Here is a 21741-nt window from a genome sequence, read left to right as displayed (position 1 = left end):
ACGTCAGGCTTAGGTAGCAAGGGGAGAGAAGAAGGCGTGTGAACCTTGGACTTCTTCCTGCATAGAAGTATGTGGTGTTATGGCAAAGCATGAACCCAGAGGGAAACGCAGAGCGCTAAGACCACCAGGCTGGGGCAAGGCTGTCATAAGCCCTGCAGAGGCTTCCTTTGAAAGCAGGAAGAATCCTCACTGAAGCCCCACAGACATGGAAAACATGCAGCTCTGGCTGGTTTTTGTTCTGCTATGTTTTGTGTTTCTCCAAAATCCCCCATTAAACCCAATCCCAGGGCAGCAGTGGTAAGAGCAGAGGACTTTGAATGATTTGACCGTGCGAATGTTAATGCCGTAAGAGGCTTCCTAGAGCTGCCTGCCCTGTTCATCTCCTCTCCCATATGAGCTCACAGCCGTTGTCCTTTTGCCCTCCTACTTTCTGCCACGGAAGATCCAGCATGAACCCAGAGGGAAACGCAGGTGCCACTTAGGAAAAGAGAGAAGAGAGCCTTTAACAGGCACTGAGTTGGCTGGAGCTGTCATCTTGGACTTCCTGACCTCCAGAACTGTGAGATATGAATTTCTTACGTTTCCAAATTACTCAGTTGAAGGTGCCTTGTTATAGCTGCAGGGATAGATGAGGGGGTGTCCCCAATCACAGCAACTTCTAAAGAACTAGAAACTGGGAATTAGGATTCAAGAACAGATCAGAAAGGAGGGGCATGGGCCCCAGCTTCTGCCAACACCCAGAAGAGTCCCAGACCACAAAGAAGGAGGGTCAAGGAGGCCCCAGGAGGGGGATGTGTCATTGAGCCAGCATCTGTGGAAGGGAACAGAGATGACTCAGCCATGCTATCCCCTCAAAACCTCAGCTGCAACCTCAAATCAAGTCATTCTGTTCTACTTCAAACCACCTCTTCCTCTTCCATCTCTTATTCATAGCTTAGTCACGGAGGGGAAAATGGCATCCACAGAAATAGAGAAGCTCAGAAAGGAGCAGCTACAACAAGCGCTTCCTTTCAGTTATTCAGTTACGGTTTGATTTCTTGGTGCAGAGGGGGCCTTCTCCCCAGGAAACCAGTCAATGAACAAAGAATTTGGGGAGCCCTGCATACCCACAGGCAGGCACTCTGCAGGGTGTCCCATGAGCATCCCTGGGCTCTGTGTTGGTTTCAGAGGTAGAGAAGGGGCTAGAATTGGTCTTCAGGGAGGAGCAGAGCAGGTGTTACTGTCAAGGAGCAAGAGGAGCCCCGCAGATAGCCAAGAGAAGGATGAGAGTGACCACTGATTGCACGTGATGTGCTCCTGGGCCACGGTATGACTAAGCTGGAAGTCAGGAACAGCATAACTCAAAAAATTTGTCAGTTAAAAATCGCAATTCAAAGCTAGGCACTGTTGTGCCCGTCTATAGTTCCAGCTATTTCAGAGGCTGAGGCAGGTGGATTCCAAGTCTAGCCATAGGAGCTTAATGAGAACCTGTCTTAAAATAAAAAAGAAAAAGAGCTCAGTGATAGAGCACCTCTGAGTTCAATTCCCAGTTCCATAGCACAAAAAGTAAATGACATGAGGGTCAGCGAGATAGCTCAGTGGACTGAGCACCTGCTTGGGCAAGTGCAGGGACTGGGGTTCGATCCCAGTACCGCTTGCTGTGCTGGCCCTGCCCTTGCTCTCCAGTGTGCCGAGCTGACAACTAAATCAGGCGTGGGGGTGCACGCCTGTAATCCCAGCACTGGGGAGGCTGAGACACAGGAGGATCACCATGAGTCCAAGCTGAGTAGTGAGACCCCATACCAAATACATAAAATTAAAATAAATAAATAGCACTGAGTTATTCATGAGACACACCCCAGCAAGCACTCTTATGTACTCTGGCCTCAACTAATAATTTAGTAATGAGTGAACTTTAGAGTGTTGGACGATAGAGAGATTTTTTTAAAGCATGAAGATTTAAGAGGACGTTTCTTACCAACACCACAGCTCAAGAAATACTACACACTTTTTTAAAAAAAAAAATTTAGGGAAGGGTCTACAAGGGTGTTCAGGGTCTCACTACTAGATGGCCTCGCAGTGATCTGCCTGTTTACAGCCTCCCAGAGCTGGGATTCCAGGCGCTCGCCACGGCGCCCAGGCTCCATTGCCTTCTCAGCGCGCCCCGGGGGCAGGGCCGGCGCGGCAGGCCTGGGGATCAAGCCCCGGCCCCTGCACCTGCTTGCAGGTGCTTTAATCCACTACACATATATTTTAAAAAGCAAAGACATGGACAGAGGCACGTTGTTAAGATTCAGTGAGTTGTCCTGGGGAAAATGTGGTTTGTTTTGTTAAATAGCTTTTATGTGAAGACCCATGTCACAGATTCCTCTTAAAAACTATTAGGTTTTCAGGGCAGGGGAGATAGCTCAGTTGAATAAGTGCTTGCCTGGTGAGTGGAAGGGCCTGAGTTCAATCCCTGGTTCCGCAAAAAAAAAAAAAAAAAACTATTAGGTTTTTAAACAAAAAAAAAGTTTTTCTAACTGGCTGTCAGGCTCTGGAATCTGGACATCGTCCTCTATGCCTGTCTTCATCTACGCATTTCTTTGTGACCCCGCTACAGAAAGCAGAAAGCCGGTCTGCTCCGGCTACTGTGGTCCGCAGTGTTCAGAGTTACAGGGCCTCTTCTCTGGCTGAGCAGTCAGCAGCCATAAAGACAATAAAAACTGGAGCCAGATGAGATCCAAAGAAAAGAGGGGAGCCCCCCCTCCGTGACAATGTGACTGGAGAGCAAATGTGGAAAAAAGGCCAGCAAGGGACAGGCCAGAGAGGGGGCACCTCAGGCAGGCAGAGAGATAAGGTGCAAAGGGCCAGGGGTAGGGGTCAGCACAGAGACCAGCAAGGCGGTGGTGGTGTGGCTTGGTGGACAAGTGAGAGGGGGAGGACGGGACCCCAACCCCAGGATGAGGGAGGGGACCCACAGCCCAGGTGCGAGGCCCTGGCAGCAGCCCAGGCAGAGATGGTGCTTCAGATGGGTTACTGAAACACTCTGATCCTGTCTCAGTCACTCTTCTCTTGCTGCTGGGACAAATACCCAACACCCAAGATGAAGGAAGGAAGGGTTTATTCAGCTCACAGTTACTGGAGGGTTCAGTCCATACTTGGCTGGCTCCGAGGCAGAGTGGTACAGGGCAGAGGGCATCAATTAATTCATGGTGCTGGCAAGGAACAAAAGGAGCCAAGGGAGGAGGAGCAGCAACAATGGCTACAGACAGGAAGACTGTCTCTGTCTCGTATGTTACATTCAGGCTCTCCGCCCCAGGCTGGGGAGGTACTCACGCCCATAATCCCAGCAGTACTCAGACCCATAATCCCAGCCTTGAATCACCCATAATCCCAGTGGATCATGAGTTAATCACAAACTCTCCAAGTCCCTGCTCCATGACTACATGAAGCTTTTGGGGGACAATTGGACACACATCATAACAAATCCTTTCAGTGAGGCAACACTGTACAACACTAAGCATGGATAAAAGCAGAGACAAACTGGGTGTGGTGGTGCGTGCTCTCAGCCCAGGGAGGCTGAGGCAGGAGCATCGCAAGTTTGAGCCCAACCTGAGAAACAGGGACTTAGTAAGACCCTGGATTAAAAAAAGTAAAAGGTCAGAGCAGGGAACTGCAGAAGTAGCTCGGAGTAAAGACCTTATGGTCGTGCTCAGAAGTGCAGAAAAAAATAAGGGGGACACATGTCAGGTGATGGGCTCCCCCACAGGAAGCCGCGTGGCCTGGGGAGGGCACTCACTCTCTCCGTCTCAGTTTCCTCATCCACTCCACAAACCTCACTACAGTACTTAGCCCATGGGACCATTGTGAAGATTAGGTAAATAACACAACAACAATGCTTAGAACATCTGGCCACAGAGTAAGTTTCTTTCTTTTCTTTTCTTTTCTTTTCTTTTCTTTTCTTTTCTTTTCTTTTCTTTTCTTTTCTTTTCTTTCTTTTTTTAAGGCCAGGATCTTGCTATGTAGTCCAAGCTGACCTTGAACTCACTGTGTAGCCCAGGCTGGTCTCCAGTTCATGGTGATCCTCCTGCCCCAGCCTCCCACGTGCTATTATTACAGGCATGCACCACCACGCCTGGCTTGTAAGCTCTTGAACTAGTGGTCAGGGCTGGGGTGCATTTATTTAACCCCTAAGTGACATTTCATGGTATTGGTATTGGTATTGGTGTGTGATTCTAGCTCTGTGATTTCCCCTTGGTTCTTTCACGTGACTTTCATTTCTTTAATGAGGCTTTCTCTCTTTCCCTTTGCTTGGAGAGAATTCCTTGCTGAAGCGCTAAGAATTACTTGAAAGTCCTTTCAGAGAATCCCAGCGTTCGCGCATGGTCACACTGCTTGTGGCCTGTGTTGTGGCTGCTCTCTGATTGTGGCTCATCTGGCTGTTGAGATTCTGACAAGTTTGTGTGGCCTCTGGACATGTGGGTTGTGCTGCCTGGGGACTCCTGATGATGTTCCAGTCCAGTGTCTTCAACAAGGACTCCTGGGCCGGGGAGATGGCTCAGTAGAATAAGCACTTCCCTGGCAAGGGCAAGGGCCTGAGTTCTATCCCAGATTCTGCCAAAAACAAAAACAAAAAAACAGGAGCTGGTACCCTACTTGGGCTGAGTCCTGGGCTGTGTGCAGCCCCTTGGTGGCAGCTTAGCCTTAGTCCTGTCCTGCTGTGCTGTGGCGTCCCCTTCCAGTCTCGCTGGGACTTTCTGTCGATTACTGCCTGTGCCCACACAGGGCCTGAACTGGCTTCTCTGGCTGGGTTGGGGCAGCTGAGCCCCAACTGAGCCCTGAGCCTGGGTGTTCTTGTGCCTCTGGGGGACCCGGGTTCTGCTAACATCTCCCAGGACAGCACAGGCGTAGTGTAGGTGGAACCTGGCCAGCACAGTTGTCCTGCCCCCCATGGGCCAGCTGCTGCTTGGGGGGGCACTGAAGCAGCTGAGGGTGCCCACTGTCAGCAGGGCCAAGGCCAGGGTGCCCTCCAGGTTGCTGTCAGCCCCTCCCTTCCCAAAGAAGCAGTCTCCTTCCCAGCAAGAGAGACAGGGCTGCCAAGCAGGCAGCGAAAGCGCCTGATCCAGGAAGCCTCTGGTCCTGAGGATGAGACCAAACTCCTCTCCCCAAGAAGAGCCACATCCCCAAGGCCAGCAGGGAGCCCCTCATTCCCTCGGGTGGCACCAGCAGGAACAGATCAGCTCACCGTGGAATTAAGCTTTTGAAAACCAAAAGCAGAGAGACAACCCCTTGGTAGCAGCTGGAGAGATGACACGTGACCTCTGACAGTCACGTGACACCACTTTTCATGGAAACTCCTGTGAAGGCCCAAACAAAAGGCACTGTGATCTTGGGGGGCTGGGAGAGGAGAACTGTGGACCGCTCCACATACTAGTCATGTCTGAAGGAGATGTACAGGCTTCCTCAGGGCGAGGGAGACATGAGGAATCAGTCTGTGGCTGGCTCACCTTAAAGTCAGCTAAAGGAAGCCCTTTAGAGAAATGGGGTGCCCAGGAGGAGGGACCCACGCGAAGGGTGACAGGCAGAAGTCCGGGAACACACAGGGCGGTCCTGCTTCTGCTTGAGCTCTGTGTGTCATATCTTAAACATTTTATTTTATTTTATTTTATTTTTTTGTGGCCAGCTCAGCCCACCCTGGGGGCGGGGCTGGTGTGCCACGTGGGCCCGGGGATCAAACTGCGGTCCTTGCCTAGGCTTGTCTAAGCAGGCACTTTAGACTGCTGAGCTATCCTGCTGGCCCCATCTGTGTGTCATGTCTGATGGCAGAATCAAAAACTGTAGCAGGTGGCACTTGGCGCGAGGAAGGGGAAGGACCCATGGGGAATATGTCCACACCTCCGATGGCAGGTAGGTCACATGTGAGCGCTATGACACTCAGACCACCACTGAAGCAAATGGGCCGAGATCTCCCCAAAAGTACTCTAGCGAGGGGCGAACTGGGGAGAGTGTGTGGCTGGCCCGGGGGTGGCCCTGGCTTCAGCCCCAGCGACAGAGAGCAAAACACAGATGTGACAGTGGCATCCTAGAACACCCTGGTAGTAACTCTCAGGAACAGAAGAAAACAGAGACAGCAGAATGACACACTCAACAAAGCAGATAGAGAACCAATACCAGAGCCAAGGAGCCACAGTGACCAAGACAAATGGCCTGCAGATGCCAACCCAAAGCTTAGATGGGCAGAGCAGACTCAAGAAAAGCTGCCTCGAGAACACACAGCTGACCAGAAACCCATCTCAAGCCCCGCAACAGAGACAGATTGAAAGTAAAAGAAAGAAGAAGATGCATGTTAGGAAAACGTGGCTCTGATGAGGAGTGGCCGTGCCCAGGTGGAATGAAGTGGACTTCGAGCTGCACACAGAGAGGACGTCACACAGTGCCCGAAGAGCAGTCACCACCCTGAGCGTGCGCACACTGATGAACTCGCTGCTCTTTCACTCAAAGTTACAGTCTTGATTCAAGGGCTGGGGTCACTCCGGCAGTTCTCACCACTGTCCCCTATGTGCTGGGGATCCCCAAGCCCAGCCCCACTTTTGGCGCCTGCACGACTCCCAGGGCTTGGCATATACTTGTGCTCTGCAGGCCCAGGAGCTGCCTGGGCCTCTGGGTAGAGCAAATCACAGGCTGCAGGAAGGGAAGCGGTGGCCGGCACAGACCCTGCGCCCTGTGCAGCGGCGGCACTGAGAGCTGCCCAGGGCCCTAGATAGCAGCCAGGTCCCCGCAGAGTCCTTCCAAGGACGGGGCCATGGGCCGTAGAGCCGTGTCACACACAGTCGGATCACCCGGTGAGTAAACTGGACAACACTGACTCCCTCTCCTAAGTGGGCGAATTGCAGGGCATAGGATTATTTCTCAAGGGGATTGCTTTAAAAAAAAAATTCCAGTGAGATTTCTCTCTAAACATAGAAAAGCTTGTTCTAAAAGATACGTGGAAAGGCAAATTGTGCACACAGTCACAACAAAGAGGGACGAAATGGGTAGAAATGCCTCGGCTGGTATTACGGTCCGCTGCAGAACTGTAGTCATCAGGACTGGAGTATGGTGGCCCTGTAGACATGCAGATCGGCAGGTCAGAGTAGAGAATCTGGAAGTAGACCCGGTCCGGTAAGCTCCATGGATTTTTGACAGATCTGAGAATAATCCTATGCAAAGAGGTAGCTTTTCAACCGACAATGCCAGACACTACACAGGAGGTAACTGCATTGAACATCAACATAAATTTTGCACCTTCTGTGAAAATTAACTTGAAATGGCTGGCCCGGTGTGCACACCTGTAACCCCAACTACTCCGGAGGCTGAAGCAGGAGGCTTGCAAGCGGGGGCCCAGCCAGGGCAACAGAGCGAGACCCTGGCACAGAAAACAACAAAAAGCGTCGGGGACGTAGTTCAGCATTAGAGGACTCACCAGCATGCACAAGGCCCACGTGCAATCCCTGGTACCATTTTTTGAAAATTCAATATGGGCCACAGACTTAAATTTTAAAAATATAAGAATAAAAGCAGATGCGGTGACCTGTATCCGTAATTCCAGCTACTCAGCTGGGGCAGGAAGATCGTCGGAGTAGAGAACTTGATCAGCCTGAGCAACATAGCAAGACCTCATCTCAAAAACAAAGCAAAATTTAATCAAATAGGAGTAATAACCTTTAAAAAAAAAATGGATGAAATCATTGGGAACCAGGGATAGGCAGACAGTTTCTAAACTTAACCACCAAGAACATACTCTACTAAAAGAATGAAGTCAGACTTCATCAAAATAAATCTTTCTGTTCAGGGAAAGCCCATGGGAAGAGGCGAAAGTACAAGACGCAAACTGCACGAAAATACTTGCAAACCACGCGGCGGGCAAAGGACTGGAATCTAAAATACAGAAAGAATGCTCCAAGTACAGCAAGAGCTGACCCAGTTAGCAAGCGGGCCAAGACGTGGCCAGACCTCTCCCGAAAGAGGGCCAGCAAGCGGCAGGAAGAGTGAGCCGCTCACTCATGGCTGGTCGAGGTAGAATTCCAACTGAAACAACACCGCCTATCAGAGTAGGGACAGCGAAAGTCACGATGCCACCAAAAGCAGGCGAGGATGGAGAAATTGGATCATCCCCACATTATTGGTGGGGGTGGAAAATGGCCCAGCGGGACAGTTTCTCAGAAAACCAAACATTTAGTTTCCATCTAAGCCAACAACTGCACTTTGGGGCATTCATCCCAGAGAAAAGAACACCCATGTGTACATGTGCATGGCAGCTTGATTTGTAGCAGCCAAAACCTGGAATCATCGCGGGTGTCCTTCAGCTGGTAACTGGCTGAACAAACTGGTGTAGCCACCCCGTGGAGTACTACTCGACAACGAAGAGGAGCACACTATCGATACACATAGCCTGGGTGACTCTCCAGGGGATTCCACTAAGTGAGAACCACACCAGCCCCCAAAGGGGACACCCCACAGACTTGCATTTATAAAACGTTGTGAAATAACAAAATGCTTGAAATGGGGACAGATTAGGGGTTGCCAGAGGTTAGGGCACTGGGAATGGTAGTAGCAAAAGATAGGTGTGACTCTAAAGGAGAAACTCAGGGGTTCTTGTGGCCAGGGGCGCGTTTGGAATCCCGTGGTGGATACCTGGATCTACACGGCTGATACAATTTGGTATAGAAGTACCCACGCATGAGTTGAAGGAAGACCTTGGAAGTTTGATTAGGACCCGTGGAAGGCATCTATGTCGTTGATGTCCAGGTTGCCATAGTGACAGTCAGCCCTCTGTACCCCTGGCTCCCACATCCTCAGATTCAACCATCCACAGATGAAAAGAAATGGGGGGAAATATTGCATCTGTGCTGAACATGCAGAATTTCGAAGGAGCTGAGCAGCCCAGATCTCGGTGTTGCAGGGGCTCTGGTGTCTACCCAAGGGCGAGGAGGAGCCGCTGTGTGGTCCTCCTGCCTGTGCCCCATGTGCCCTGGGGCCATCTGGGCCAAGGAAGGGCAGTGAGCCCCTGGAGGGAGTGAGAGCAGCCCCCCAGGGGCACCAAGCAAGGACCTGGCTGTAGTTTTTGCAGAATGTTATCTTGGGGAAAACCAGGCCGAACAGGAAAGGAAGCCTCCAAGTTCTGTACAACTGCTTACATATTTTTTCAAAAAAAAAAAAAAAAAAGTTCAGTTAAAATAGAAGATCGCCACAGCCTTGTCACCCTGAGGAAGGCGGCGTGGCAGCGCCCTTGCAGGCCGGCCGGCTTGGGTGGACCAGAAAGCCCGAAGGCCCTCTTCTTGTGTCCCTGCTTCCGGCCTCTCCTTTCTCCCAGAGGGCCCTGGGCATTCTCACCCCGTGGAGTGGCAGTGTGGTCGCTGTTCCTCAGGAGACGGCACTGTAGCTGTCAGCCTGTAGCAGACACAGCAGGCCACTAGCAGAGGGAGGAACAGGCAACCGGGAGGCAGTGATATAGGGGAATGAAACTCCCAAGCTGAAAGATACCTGGGATGATGACTTCGTGTTCTCTAAAACCCACGAATGACTTTTAGGAACAATGGAGGTTAAGAGCTGAATATATTTATTAGGGGAAAGAAAGCTTCTGTCCGAGAGAGGAGCAGAAGGGGACCCAAGAGGGTTGCCAAGGAACCTGTCTTTTTCTCAGGATTTTTTTTCTAGACCTGGGAATTGAACTCAGGCCCTTGCGCTTGCCAGGGAAGCACGAATTTTACTGAGGTATTTCCCCGGCCTTTTCTGGGGATTTTTATAAAGCAAATTCCCAAAGTAAGGCAGGTCCAGGGTGTGGCCATGAGGTGGGACAAAACTATGGTCAACCAATAAGATTACAAACACAATTGCTCAGGTAAAATTGATTAAATCAGAATCAAACGGGGGAGCCAGGCCTGTAGCAAGGGGGCATGAATACAGCACAGGGGCTTTTCCTATAGGGGGCTGGGTTAGTGATTCTTTATGGCTCTTTTAAGGTGATAGAGACCTATTTAGAATATCAATCCCTGATGCTTATCCTTAGGGAAGTATATATTTGCATTTGTTTGATCTTTTGTCTTGAGGTCAGGCCCTCAGCGGGAGCGTCTGTCTCCCCAATTTGCAAGGTATCTGGTCTTCCCTACTGGCTCCTTTTGAGGGCCCGGCCCTGTCTGACTGCCTATAATATTTTTATCTAATTCAGATGCCTGCAACAGAAGTCACGGGCCCCTGTGTATAGCTGGCTCCACTTGCAAATCGCTCTCAGGGCCATCCTGCGCATGTCTAAAGCTCACAGGGGGTCGTTGTGCAACCAGAGAGTAGCGCGTGCAACTCTTACTTACATCTGCCTAAAGGAAGAACAGGAATTTGACTGGGGGAAGGGATCGAAAGATGGAGGTGCGGGCTGGGAGAAGACTCACCCGTAGAGAGCTTCATCAGTGCGTGTGAAGCCCCGGGCCCAATCCCCAACACCACATAAGCAGGCAGGCAGGCAAGCAGGCCTTGGTGGGGGCTTGGGGTGGGTCTCCATGCTTCCGAGCAAGCCTCCAGGTCCCTGAGCCGGCCTCAGGCTACTCAAGGACCTCTTCTCTTCTGCTTTGTTTTCCCTCTTCTAAAGCTTGTCTTGGGGAAAGAAATAGAAACACCAGGGCTTCGGAGATAGCTCAGTGATCTAAGCCCCTGCCTAGGCAAGTGCAAGAACCCGGGTTCAATCCCAGTACCACTTGCAGTGCCAGCCCTGCCCTGGGCATGCCAGCTGAGCCACCAGGATCCGGTGTGGTAGCGTGCAGCTGTACGCAGCTCTGGGGAGACTGAAACAGGAGAGTCACTGTCAACCCAAGTTGCATTATGAGACTCTGTATCAAATGCATAACATTAAAAAAAAAATAGAAACACCAATAAGAGCATTTGGCCACAAACGTGGGCTGGCTCTGGGCAAATGGGTTTGTCTCCCCACTGAGCACCCGGAAGAAACAACACGTGTGATCTAATTGGCATACCGCTGGCCTCTTGCCAGGCCTTCTTCTCCCTCTGGCTTCCATATCCTGTCCCCCAAATCCCATCTGCTCAGAAATGCACACACTCAGTCCCTGGAGCACCCGCTGCGTCCTGCATCCTGCCCAAGCCCTAGGGCACAGCTGTGCCCAACCTGGAGCAGGGACCAGGACGTGGACCCTGGGCATGAGCAGAGGCGGCCCAGCGGCAGCCAAGGGTGACAGGGAGGGACCTCGGGGAGCATCCTTGGAAACTGCAGAGGGGCATCTTCCTGACCCGGCTTTGATTTTTAAAACTGATGAAAAGTATGGAAGTGGGGGGAAGGGTGTAAGAAGAGTGGAGACACGCTCTGGAGGAGGGTGATCATTGAGCACCACAAACATGCGTGCACAAAACTGAAAATGTATGCACAGAAGAGCCGCAGGAAGCCGGGCAGAGCCTCCCACCTTTGAGGGCAGCGGCTGAGGCTGTGCTGCTGCTCTGATGCCCACCTGGGAAGTCGCTGCCCATCCAGATGAAGCCAGAGGATGAATGCTGTGCTGTTGGGGACGGGGGTGGGGTGGCAGGGGTGTGTGTGTGTGTGTGTGTGTATGTGTGTGAGAGAGAGAGAGAGAGAGACAGAGAGACAGAGAGAGAGAGATCACATCTCGGCTTAGCTTGCCCTATGTTCTCCACTTCTTAAGCAAAATCCACAGATAACATGTTTCAAAGAAAAACTTTGACCTATTTTCTAGATAGAGAAAGCTTGGTTCTCTGTCCTGTGACTTCAGCAGTCCAGCACACAGGGCCTGGGCTTCTCTCTGGAAACCCTGGCCCTTCTCCCCCTCCTTGAGCACATCAAAGGCTGGGAAGAGCCTTCCCACCGCGCCTTTGTCCTTCCTGCCTTTTTTCTGCGGCCAGCTCAGCTCAGGGGCGGCCCTGGCAGCACAGTGGCCCTAAGCCTGTGGCATGCGGCCAGGTCTGCAGCTGTCCGGCGTGCAAAGCCAGTGAAGAAGCTCTTGCATCCCTGCCTGTGGGGAGGGACAGTGAGGTCGGGAGTGGCCTGGCCTGACAGTGGCGGGAAGCACAGGCTGATGGGGCTAGGCCCCACAGGTCACTCCTAAGGGTTGCCGCTGCCGGCTGTCCCTTCTGTTTATGACACATGCAAGCAGCAGGCCGAGCGTGGGAGCTGCAGGAGCCCCGGGCCCAGCTTCGGTGCTCAGGGGTGCCGTGGGTGCAACCCGCTCTCTGGCCCTGTCCGCCCTGTGGTTTTCAAGGCTGGTTAGAACTTGCTGAGGTCCAAAAGTATGCATTACCCAATTGTTGTCTAGCAGCTGAGGGAACACCCGCGCGCCCCAGACGACGCCCTTGCCTGGCAAAGGCTTCAAGGCAGAGACCGCCCTAGCCCCTCAGAACTCTGTCATTTGTCCCAGCACCCTCCTCCGCCCGCTCTGGGCCTGACGACACGTGGTCTGCTGTCCGCCAGCAGGAGTTGGCCCTGGCGGCTGAATTGGGCTGCGCAGGGCCAATGCGCAGGACTTGTGCTTTCCAGTTTCCCTGGTCATCATTCTGCCATTAAGTTATTCATTAAGCCTAAAGGGTCGGGACACAGCTAAACAGGAGCAGCAGCCAGGACATCTCTCAGAGAACGTGACTGCGCCACAGCGGCCCGCAGCCAGTTTTTAAAATAATGCTGTTCTTGCCCATTGTAAGTTTCAAAGAACTTTTGTCTTACATTATACTTCATTTGTGGTGAGTGCATGCGTGCGTGCATGTGTGTGTGTACGTGTGCGTGCGTGTGTGTGTGTGTTGGTGCCAGGGATGGAGCCCGTTTCCTCAGAAACACTCAGTAAATGCTCGGCCACTAAGTTACACCCCTTATATTTTTGATCAGACTTCTGTGAACTCTAAAAGAATAGTAAGATGTGTAGTAGAGGAAGCCAGCCAGCGCAGTGGGGCCCGGGGGAACCCTGTCACCCCCGTGGCTGTGACAGGAGGGTCACTGTGAGCTCGACGCTATGGGCGTAGTGAGTTAGAGGCCAGCCTGAACTACGTAGTGGGACTGTCACAGAAAAGCCAAAAAAGAAAAACAAAATAGTTGAAGTCAGAGGAGAGCCTCCAGCTCCATGAATTTTCTCTCTCTCTTACTCCATCTGTAAAACTCGAAAATCCGTATTTTCACCTTCTAATAGGTTGCCCTCAGGGTTAGAGTCAACCAAGTGTAGCCCTCAGCCGTGATAAGCGCTTGGCTTATTTTGACAACTCACATTACTGGGAGGATTGAAATTACATAATCAGGATGTGTGTGATCAGGATGTGTCCTTTTATGAATATATACTTACTATTTTCACTTCGTATCTTAAAATGCCCGTGAAGTCTGTCTCTTCCAGCCAAAACCAAAAGCATCGCCTCGTGGGCTTTGGAAAAGCCCTGCAGATGGGCCCTTCCTCGGTGGGAAGGTGCGCCACTTTGCCAAGAAACCTGATTCTGACAAGTACAGGACGCGAATTGGCTTTATGATATTTTTATCCTCTTACCTTGGTAATTGCTTCAAGTTGTTTCCCTGCTGCTGGAGTGATTTGGGAGGCTAGATTTCGAGGCCAACGTGATGTAAAGGAAAGTCTGGATTAAGGACAAATGATGTCAAAGCCTGAGAATGTGAATACAAATCACAGTTAGGCTGGAGAAGTGAGTGCCAAAAAAAAAAAAAAGGCATATTATGCTATCATCGCACTTGAAAGACCCAGTGGGAAAAGGCTTGCTCGCGAAGGTGAGCGCTGGGCCAGAGAGCCGCACCTCTGTCCTTGGTGTGCCTGACCCCTTTGCAGGCCAATTGCTCATAAAACTAATTAACATGGTTGGCATGCTGGGTCCTCACCACACCAAGAAGAAGCTGGTCCCAAAGAAACACGGCTCCTTCCTCAGCTGTCTGCGCGGGTGGCCAGATGCCGGCCTGGGCAAGGCTGAGTCCACCTGTCGGCGGCAGGAGAGCACGTGGGTGCCAGGAGGCCTTGGAGCCTCAGGTCCTGGTCTTTCCCTGCAGGGGTGGCAAAGTGAGGTCCGCAAGAGCCAAGCTTCCTGGGTAGCTGCCCCCTAGACAAAGACTTTAGACCTACCTCAGTGCAGAGATTCCCGGCCTCTGTGACCCCTGGTTGGCTCTGTGTCCTCTCTCCTCCCTCTGTCACCCTCTGACCTTTCTTCTCCCCAGTGTTCACTCTGTAGTTCAGTCCTCCCTGGAACTAAGTAGCCTGGGTTGGCCTCCAAGTCATGGCAGTCCTCCTGCCTCAGCCTCCCAGGGCTGGGATTATAGGGGTGCAGTGCCACACCAGGCTCCCCCTGGGGCTTTTGGTCCTACTCTCCTACTTTAGGGTGCAGCAGCTGATAAAGCAGCTCCTAGAACCACAGATAATCTTGTGGAACTGCCTGACTCAGGGTTACTCTGGAGCCACCAGCTTCAGCCTTTTTCCTTGCATTGTAATTCAAGACCAGAGTGGCATTAAGACAGAAGACCTCCCCCCACGCCCACGTCCACCCCTGTACTTCCCTGGGGCTGGGCGCCCTCCTTCCTGGCCAGGTCAGCTCTAGGGGTTGTGTGTGGTTTCACTGGAGCCAGAGTCTAGCAATAACTGTGCTTTCGATCACAGCCTGATAAATGTCCCAAAGACCTGACTCAGAATGACACTGAGGAAGTGGCACGGGGGCGGTGAGCCCGAAGACACGTGGCTGCCTGGCTGGCACTGGGCAAGCTCCCCTCCTGGCCCATCTGGGCCTCCCCTCCAGCACACCACCTCCAGGGTGGTCAGCCCCAGTGCAGGGAAGGTAGGGTTCTGGTGTACCGCAGCCTTCCTTTCTGGCCCAGCTAAGCAATACATGCCAGAGTCAAGCACCGCTGTGCCTGCAATTGTACACACGGCCCAATCTACCAGGTCCTTTGGCTACTGTGACTGGCCAGGGCCACCTCCCATCCCCCTCTGCCACAAGGCTGAGCACAGCAACGGTTCACCTGCCTTGTGGCTCTGACACATCGTGGCCTCCTACCCAAGCCCAGTTCTGAGACTGCTTGCACAAATTCTAAAAATTCACGTGGTCTCACTAAGCTCACTTGATGCCCTACAGTATGGGCCTCTCCCTTCAGTCAGGGCTCCCCGGGTGGGTAGGGACAGCCTCCTGTTCCCATCTTTGTCTGGCCAGAAGGGAAGGAGGCCTTCGTTATGATGATCCCATTTCTCCACGGGGCGACATATTTTCTCTTTCCCACTATTGTTTCAGTGCACAGAATCCCTCAATTAATATCAAAAAGCAACACAGCTCCCTAGTGAGGGCTTCTGCCTTGCTCAGGCTCCTAAATGCCAGGCAGCTTCTCAGTCTTCCTCTGAAAGGAGAGAAAGCCAGTGCCACCCTCTTTCAATGACACTGGAATTAAACCCATGTGCAGCAGTGGCCACATGCTAGGCCCAGGAGTTGCACTGAAAAATTCTAAATACCTGAGCATGTTACTCAGCCAAACTGAATGTCACTCATTACTCTAAAGGTATGCAAGTGTCGTGCGAACAGGGGCTGAGGGACAGCATGGAAATCCCCCTTGCTCCTTTGAGTTTGAACCAGGCTTCTTGCTTCTGTGTTGCTCCTTCCAAATGTCCAGACCACGCCCCATGAAAAGTACCATCGTCATCGAAGGAGTGTAGGGTGTGTTTTCCAAGCGTTTGCTTGGGATAAGTACCAAATTGCGGTAATTAACTGGGGAGGAAGCACCCCTGAGTCGATATGCATGCGGGCTGCTGCTGGCTTAGCCAAGGATTAGGAAAGGACCTTCACACCTTAGGCTCAAGGGCCATGCTATGCTTTGTGTCTAGTTGTCCCTGCAAAGCTTCATGCAGTCATGGGGCAGCTTCTGGAGTTTGTGATTGATTCTCAATCCAATGCTGGGATTGCAGGTGTGAGTGCTACACCCACCCTGGGATGGGTAATCTGCATTACAGTGTAAAGAGGCGAAAAGTGGCCAGCGAGCTGCCCGAGCTGCTGCCGCTCCCTTTGCTCTCTGCTCGTCACGCTTTGCTACCCCATGAATGGCTGCTCTGAGCCGCTCTGCCTTGGAGCCAGCCAAGTACGGACTAAAACCTCTACTAACTGTGAGTTAAATAAACCTTTCCTTCCTTAATTTGGAGTGTTGGGTATTTTGTCCCTGCACTGAGAAGAGAGTAACTAGGACATGCCATAGCACCTAGCTCAACATCTTTGCCTTTGTGTTTTTTTTTCCCAACAGACTACAACTTCAGAAATGGTAGACCTTGTCCATTTTATTTTATTTATATCTTTAAAAATTTCATACATTTGGTACAGAGTCTCACTGCACAGCTTGGACTCGAAGTGATATTCCTGTTTCAGCCTCCACAGTGCTGGGATTACAGGCATGTGCCACCATGCCCAGTCTTGGTGGCCATGGCTTGTTGGACCAGGGATGGAACCTGGGTCGTTGTGCTTGCATAGGCAAGCTCTTAGACCACTGAGCTATCTCCATGGCCCTGACGTTGTCTATTTCAATCCAAGATATTTCCAGTAAGGCATAGCACAATTATCAATAAATACTTGATAAGCGAGTAAGAAATGGATAGAAGCATAAGTGGATGGACGGACGGACGGACGGACGGACGGATGGATAGAGCTAAGTAAACTCATACTATGGTCACAAGTATTCATACTATGGTTTACATACATTTTCCATAGAAAACATCAGGAGCTGCATGTTGATATTCTGCAGAACTGTAGAGCAATTATCCCCCCTCTAATTTAGATGAATAAAGCCCCACAAGTGATTTTTAAGACATCTCTAAGACTAATGATCATACTTTCCTAAAGCAGTTCCTTTTCTGTTGACCCTTTATTCTGTGAATTTTCATTTCAAACATTTCTTCTGCCTTATTTCATCCCAGGCTTAGTTTTATGTATTGTTTGCTGTGTTGTCGATAAACTGCCCCAGACTCCGGGTGATAGGCCGTGTGTGAATTTTACCCGGAGAAACTCCACCGCTGTCACACCCACCTACCCAAGATATTGTTGAAGCCTGATGGGCGGGCTGGCCCTCCTAACAGAAGGCCCTGGCCAAGGGTGTCCACAGCAGGAGTCTACGTCCTTGTGGGTGTGGGTGTGGGTGTGGGTGTCAGTGTGGAAGGTGGAGGTACCCACAGCTGCAGGCTCTCTTCCTAGCTCTTGCCCTGCTGTCCGGGTTCTCACAAGGCCTTTGCTGCAGAGAGGAAGAGGGGGAGAGGGAGGGGACAGAGGAAAAGAGGATTGGAGCCCATTTGATTTTACTTCCTCACTTGATTTCCATATGTCCTTAAAAATCTCATTTCCAAATACAGTCACATTAGAGACTAGGGCTTCAATATATGAAATGGGGGGGGGGGACACAATTCAGTCCACAACATACAACAGTAGGGTTCCAACACTCTTCAAATATCTTTTTTTTTTTTTCAATAAAAAGCTTTCATAAGAAATCCCCTTAAACTTCTTTGAAAATAATTTCTTCTAAGGATTCACAATCAGCATAGCCCTTCAGTGACCGGCTTCACGAAGAGCCAATCACCGTGCATAAGTTTCAGGGTTGGGCGGTGATGCGTGTGTCCCGTGAGCTGTGACCCAGCTCTGCGCGCTTGTTCTCTCTGGCCTTCCTTCGAGGTCCTCCCTGACTCTTCCCAGCACTGTATCTTCCTCTTGGTCCTTGCTCCTGTCACACGGCACAGCTCTTCACGTGGCTTCCTCACGGCACGGCCCTACTTTGAGCGGCGCTCTCCTGCACTGAAAGGTGCAGTCTTGCAGCGCTGTCCGTGGCGTTTTCATGCTGACCCCGCCCTGCGGGCTCGCCTCTCGTGGGTTCTCAGACCCTTAGGATCCATCGCCAGATCATCTCAGCAGGCTGCAGTAGCACTGTCCCTGTCGCTGTGCTGGGGTGGCCGGGCCTGGCTTTGCATCTTCGGCACTCTTCGCTGCTCCTTCAGCTTTCCCAGGTTCGTGGCCTTCTGAATGCCCAGCGGCGGCAGAAGCACGTGTGAGGCCACGCCAGAGTCAAAGCATTTTCACCGTTTGTTCTGAGAGGCCCAAAAGGAGGGGGGTCGGGTGCTGTCCTGTGTTACTCCTGAAGCCTTCATTCTCCTTGTGCAGTAAGTGCCAGGTCTCCTACAGCGCCTGGTCCTCGTGACTTAGGAGTGTGGCCGCTGCCGCCAGGCAGGTCTCCTGACTTCTGATTCTGCCGGCTGCTGCAGCTGGAGCCCAGCCAGGCCTTGAGGAAAGCCCTGAGTTGCTTCACCCCCTCACACTGCCCGTCACCCTCCGGGCAGGGCTCAGGCTCGCATCCCCCAGGCTTCAGGGGTCCGAAGGCAAATCTCTTCGATGACAACTCTTATTAGGAGATGAAGAGTGCCTCCCTGGTGGGGCCGTACCCAGGCTCTGGAGAGGGTTAGGGGAAAACATTAATCAGGTGGGTAGCAAATATTCTGCCCAGCTTTCCATGACTGGGGTCAGAAAGTCGACGGGCACAAACCTTCAGAGTAGAGCTGCAGGGCATTTGAGGGGTGGCGTCAGGTCTGCCCATGTGAAAAGCAACCCATTTTCCTCCCCATTCCCTGCCGGCATTCCCCCACTCCGCTTCCTCCCCTTGACAACGGCGCCTGGTCCTGGAAGCTGAGTGACAGCTACCAACTTCCTTCTTTCTGACACCACCAAACATGAAGATGTGCGCACCTGGTGCAGACAAGAGGTGCCAGAGCCACACCTGCCTCAGCTCAGCCCCAGCCCCAGGCTCCCCAGGAGAGTTGGGCAGGAGGTCTCGCCCACTTCAGAGGTGCAAGGGCAAGTCCTCAGGCTCTCTGGTTCTCAGATACCCAGCACTGAAGGGAAGTGGGGCCACACGCATGGCTGGGACTGTACATGCTCAACATTATGTGCAGATGTCCCCAACAGAATACGTGGACACAAGGCCTGGTGAAGTGACACACATCCACCATCAATCACCAGGCTCTTTCTTCTGAGAAGGATACCCAGAGGATATCATCTCTTCTGGATTGATCATTTTAAAAGTGCCAAAATCAGGAAGTAATAAGGTTTCATTTCTCTGATGATTTTTCTCTTCCCACAGGAGCAAGTTGTACTCAGAATGATGTCATATCTTTGCTTCTGAAAGGAATAACCCTTAAGAATAAATACAGGGTTGTCCCAGTTACAGAAATGGATATTTTAAAATTCCAAACATGCAGTCTCTCCACTTGCGACTAGAAACGTGGAGGGGGATTTTGCAATAAAGCTTATACCCCAAACCAGTAACCTTACTGCAATTGAAATTTCATTTTTGAAATGACTTTTTTTGTTCTCTGTTCTTTCACAGTAGAGATGTTGCCTTTGAAAAATCTATTGATTATAACAGCATCATCCAACAAGAAAGAACTGTGAGTGTTCAATAAGATATATTGTAATAGAACAGTAATGTTTGGTGATTACTTAGTTAGACAACCGTTTTTCTGTGTGTTACATTTTTATTATAAGTGGCCCTTAGCCACTCAGCCTCTTGATCTTGACTGTTGGGATTTCCCTGGGCAGCCAGCCCTGCTTGGGACATGCTGTCCAGCTGCATGTAAGCAGTCTGACTGGACTTCCAAGGTGTGAGGATACTGGGGAGCGGCAGACTTTGTGGGAGGGAGATAAGTCTACGCGATGGCGTGCTGATGTTGGGTGGAGGAATTTGGATCTGACTCAAGAGACCGCCTTAACACCCTTAAAGTGTATTCAGAAGGAGAATTTCAAGACGTATTGGCTGGCAACCCACTCAGGACCCCTTCTGTTTCACTTAAAGGAAAGCTTTCTTTCTGCAATGAATATATTTTGCTCTTAACCTTAAAAAAAGTCATACTGGCATTGGAGGTAATACTTCTGGGAGCGGAAGCACCGATGCGTGCAGGAGGATGGATGGCGCAACCAGGAGGGTGGATGTGCCCTCGGTGGTGCCCTCCAGTGCTGCTATGTAGTGTGCTGCTCTGGTCACCTTTCTAGCACTGTAACAGAACACCTGAGACAACTTTAAAGGAGGAAAGGTTGTTGGGCATGGTGGTGCAGTCCGGTAATGCCAGCATTCAGAGGCTGAGGCAGGAGGCCTGTGAGTGTGGGCACAGCCCGGGCAACTTATGAGGCTCTGTTTCATTTTTTAAAAATTTAATAAAAGGACTGGGAATGTAGCTCAGTGGGAAATCCTTAGGTTCAAACCCCAGTAACAGAAAAGAAAAAAAATGGAATAAGAAGGATAGGAAGAGGAAGAGGAAGAAGAATGAGGAGGAGAAAAAGAGGAAAAAGAGGAAGAGAGGGCTAGCCAAATAGCTCAGCAGATTAAAGCACATGCCTGCAAGCACAGGGGCCAAGGGTTCGATCCCTTGGCCTGTCATGTCAGCGAGACTGGGCGTGGTGGCACATACCTGTAATCCCAGATCTTGAGAGGTTGTATTGTATTGTATTGTATTGTATTGTATTGTATTGTATTTATTTGCGGAACCAGGGATTGAACTCAGGCCCTTGCGCTTGCCAGGCAAGTGCTTATTCTACTGAGCCATCTCCCCGGCCCTTTGGGAGGTTGTAAATAGGCAGATCACTATGAGTCTGATCTAGTGGTGAGACCCTGAACACCCTGTAGACCCTTCCCTAAAATACAAAATAAATAAATAAATAAAACTTAAATCCTCATCTGCTCAAAACTCAGAAGAAGAGGAAGAGAGGGGCTGGGGAGATAGCTCAGTACAATAAGCACTTGCCTGGCAAGCGCAAGGTCCTGGGTTCAGTCTCTGGTTCTGCAAAAAAAAAAAATAAAGAAGAAGAAGAAGGGGGGGGAGGGGAGGAGGAGGGAGGAGGGGGGAAGAGGAGGAGGGAGGAGGAAGAGGAAGGAGAAGGAGATGGAGAAGGAGAAGGAGAAGGAAAAGGAAAAGGAGAAGGAGAAGAAGAAAAGACGAGGAGGGTTTACACTGGCTCACGTCTGGAAGTGTCAGTCTGTCATCAGCTGGCCTGTGCTTCCGGCTTGCACATCATGGCAGGCAGTGATCGGCAGAGCAAAGCTCTTTTCCTCATGGCTGGGATGTGAAAAAAGGAAGAGAAGAGCCCAGGCTGGCCCGATCCCCTTGCGGACACACCCCCAAAGACCTGCCGGCCTCCCATCAGGCCCCACCTCTTAAAGCTCCACATCCTTCCCATAGCACCACAGGCTGGGCCCCAGGTTTAACACCCAGGCCTCTGTGGCCTTTTAACATCCAAACTGTAGCATGCCTGACCACAGAAGGCTGCATAGACTCCAACTGTAGCAGCTCTGTGCCACCTTTTACTTCAGATTTCTCATGGTGATGTGAAGAAAATACTTCAGTTCATTACATCTAATCCTCCCCCCGGGGCTTCAGTGGTACAGTGCGTCTTAGTGGGTACAAGGCCTGGGTTCAATCTCAGCACCAAAAAATTAAAATTAAAGGTAAAATTAAAACTAATGTAGAATTAGTTTTTGAAAGGCCGGTTCCTTTTGGTGTGTAATGAAAACTTATGCCTGTAAGTAATTTCTATACAAGAAGGGACACAAGGGAGTTGCCTCCAGGAACTCGCAAATCGGCCTTTTAAGATGTTTTGTGGGGCTGGAGAGATGGCTCAGTGGTCTAAAGCACCTACTTGAATCAAGCTTGGCGAAGCACAGGGACCACGGTTCGATCCCCAGCACCACATGCCAGCCAGCCCCGCCCCCTGGTGGGCTGAGCTGGCCACACACACACACACAATAAATAAATGTAATAA

The 21741-nt window shown here is 51.2% G+C and overlaps 1 protein-coding gene across 1 annotated transcript in view; it reads left to right on the top strand.

Moving 5' to 3' along the window:
- Rfx8 (RFX family member 8, lacking RFX DNA binding domain) overlaps positions 1 to 21741 on the top strand; it is a 65429-nt gene that overhangs the window by 18143 nt on the left and 25545 nt on the right. The window contains exons 5-6 of the mRNA XM_004633199.3: positions 8749 to 8763; positions 19321 to 19376. Of these exons, the coding sequence (XP_004633256.2) occupies positions 8749 to 8763; positions 19321 to 19376 (71 nt within the window). The remainder of the gene's footprint in view (positions 1 to 8748; positions 8764 to 19320; positions 19377 to 21741) is intronic.

This window comes from Octodon degus, unplaced genomic scaffold, assembly GCF_000260255.1.
Source record: "Octodon degus isolate 3935 unplaced genomic scaffold, OctDeg1.0 scaffold00052, whole genome shotgun sequence".
Taxonomy (NCBI): domain Eukaryota; kingdom Metazoa; phylum Chordata; class Mammalia; order Rodentia; family Octodontidae; genus Octodon; species Octodon degus.
This window is presented reverse-complemented; position numbering and strand designations above follow the sequence as displayed.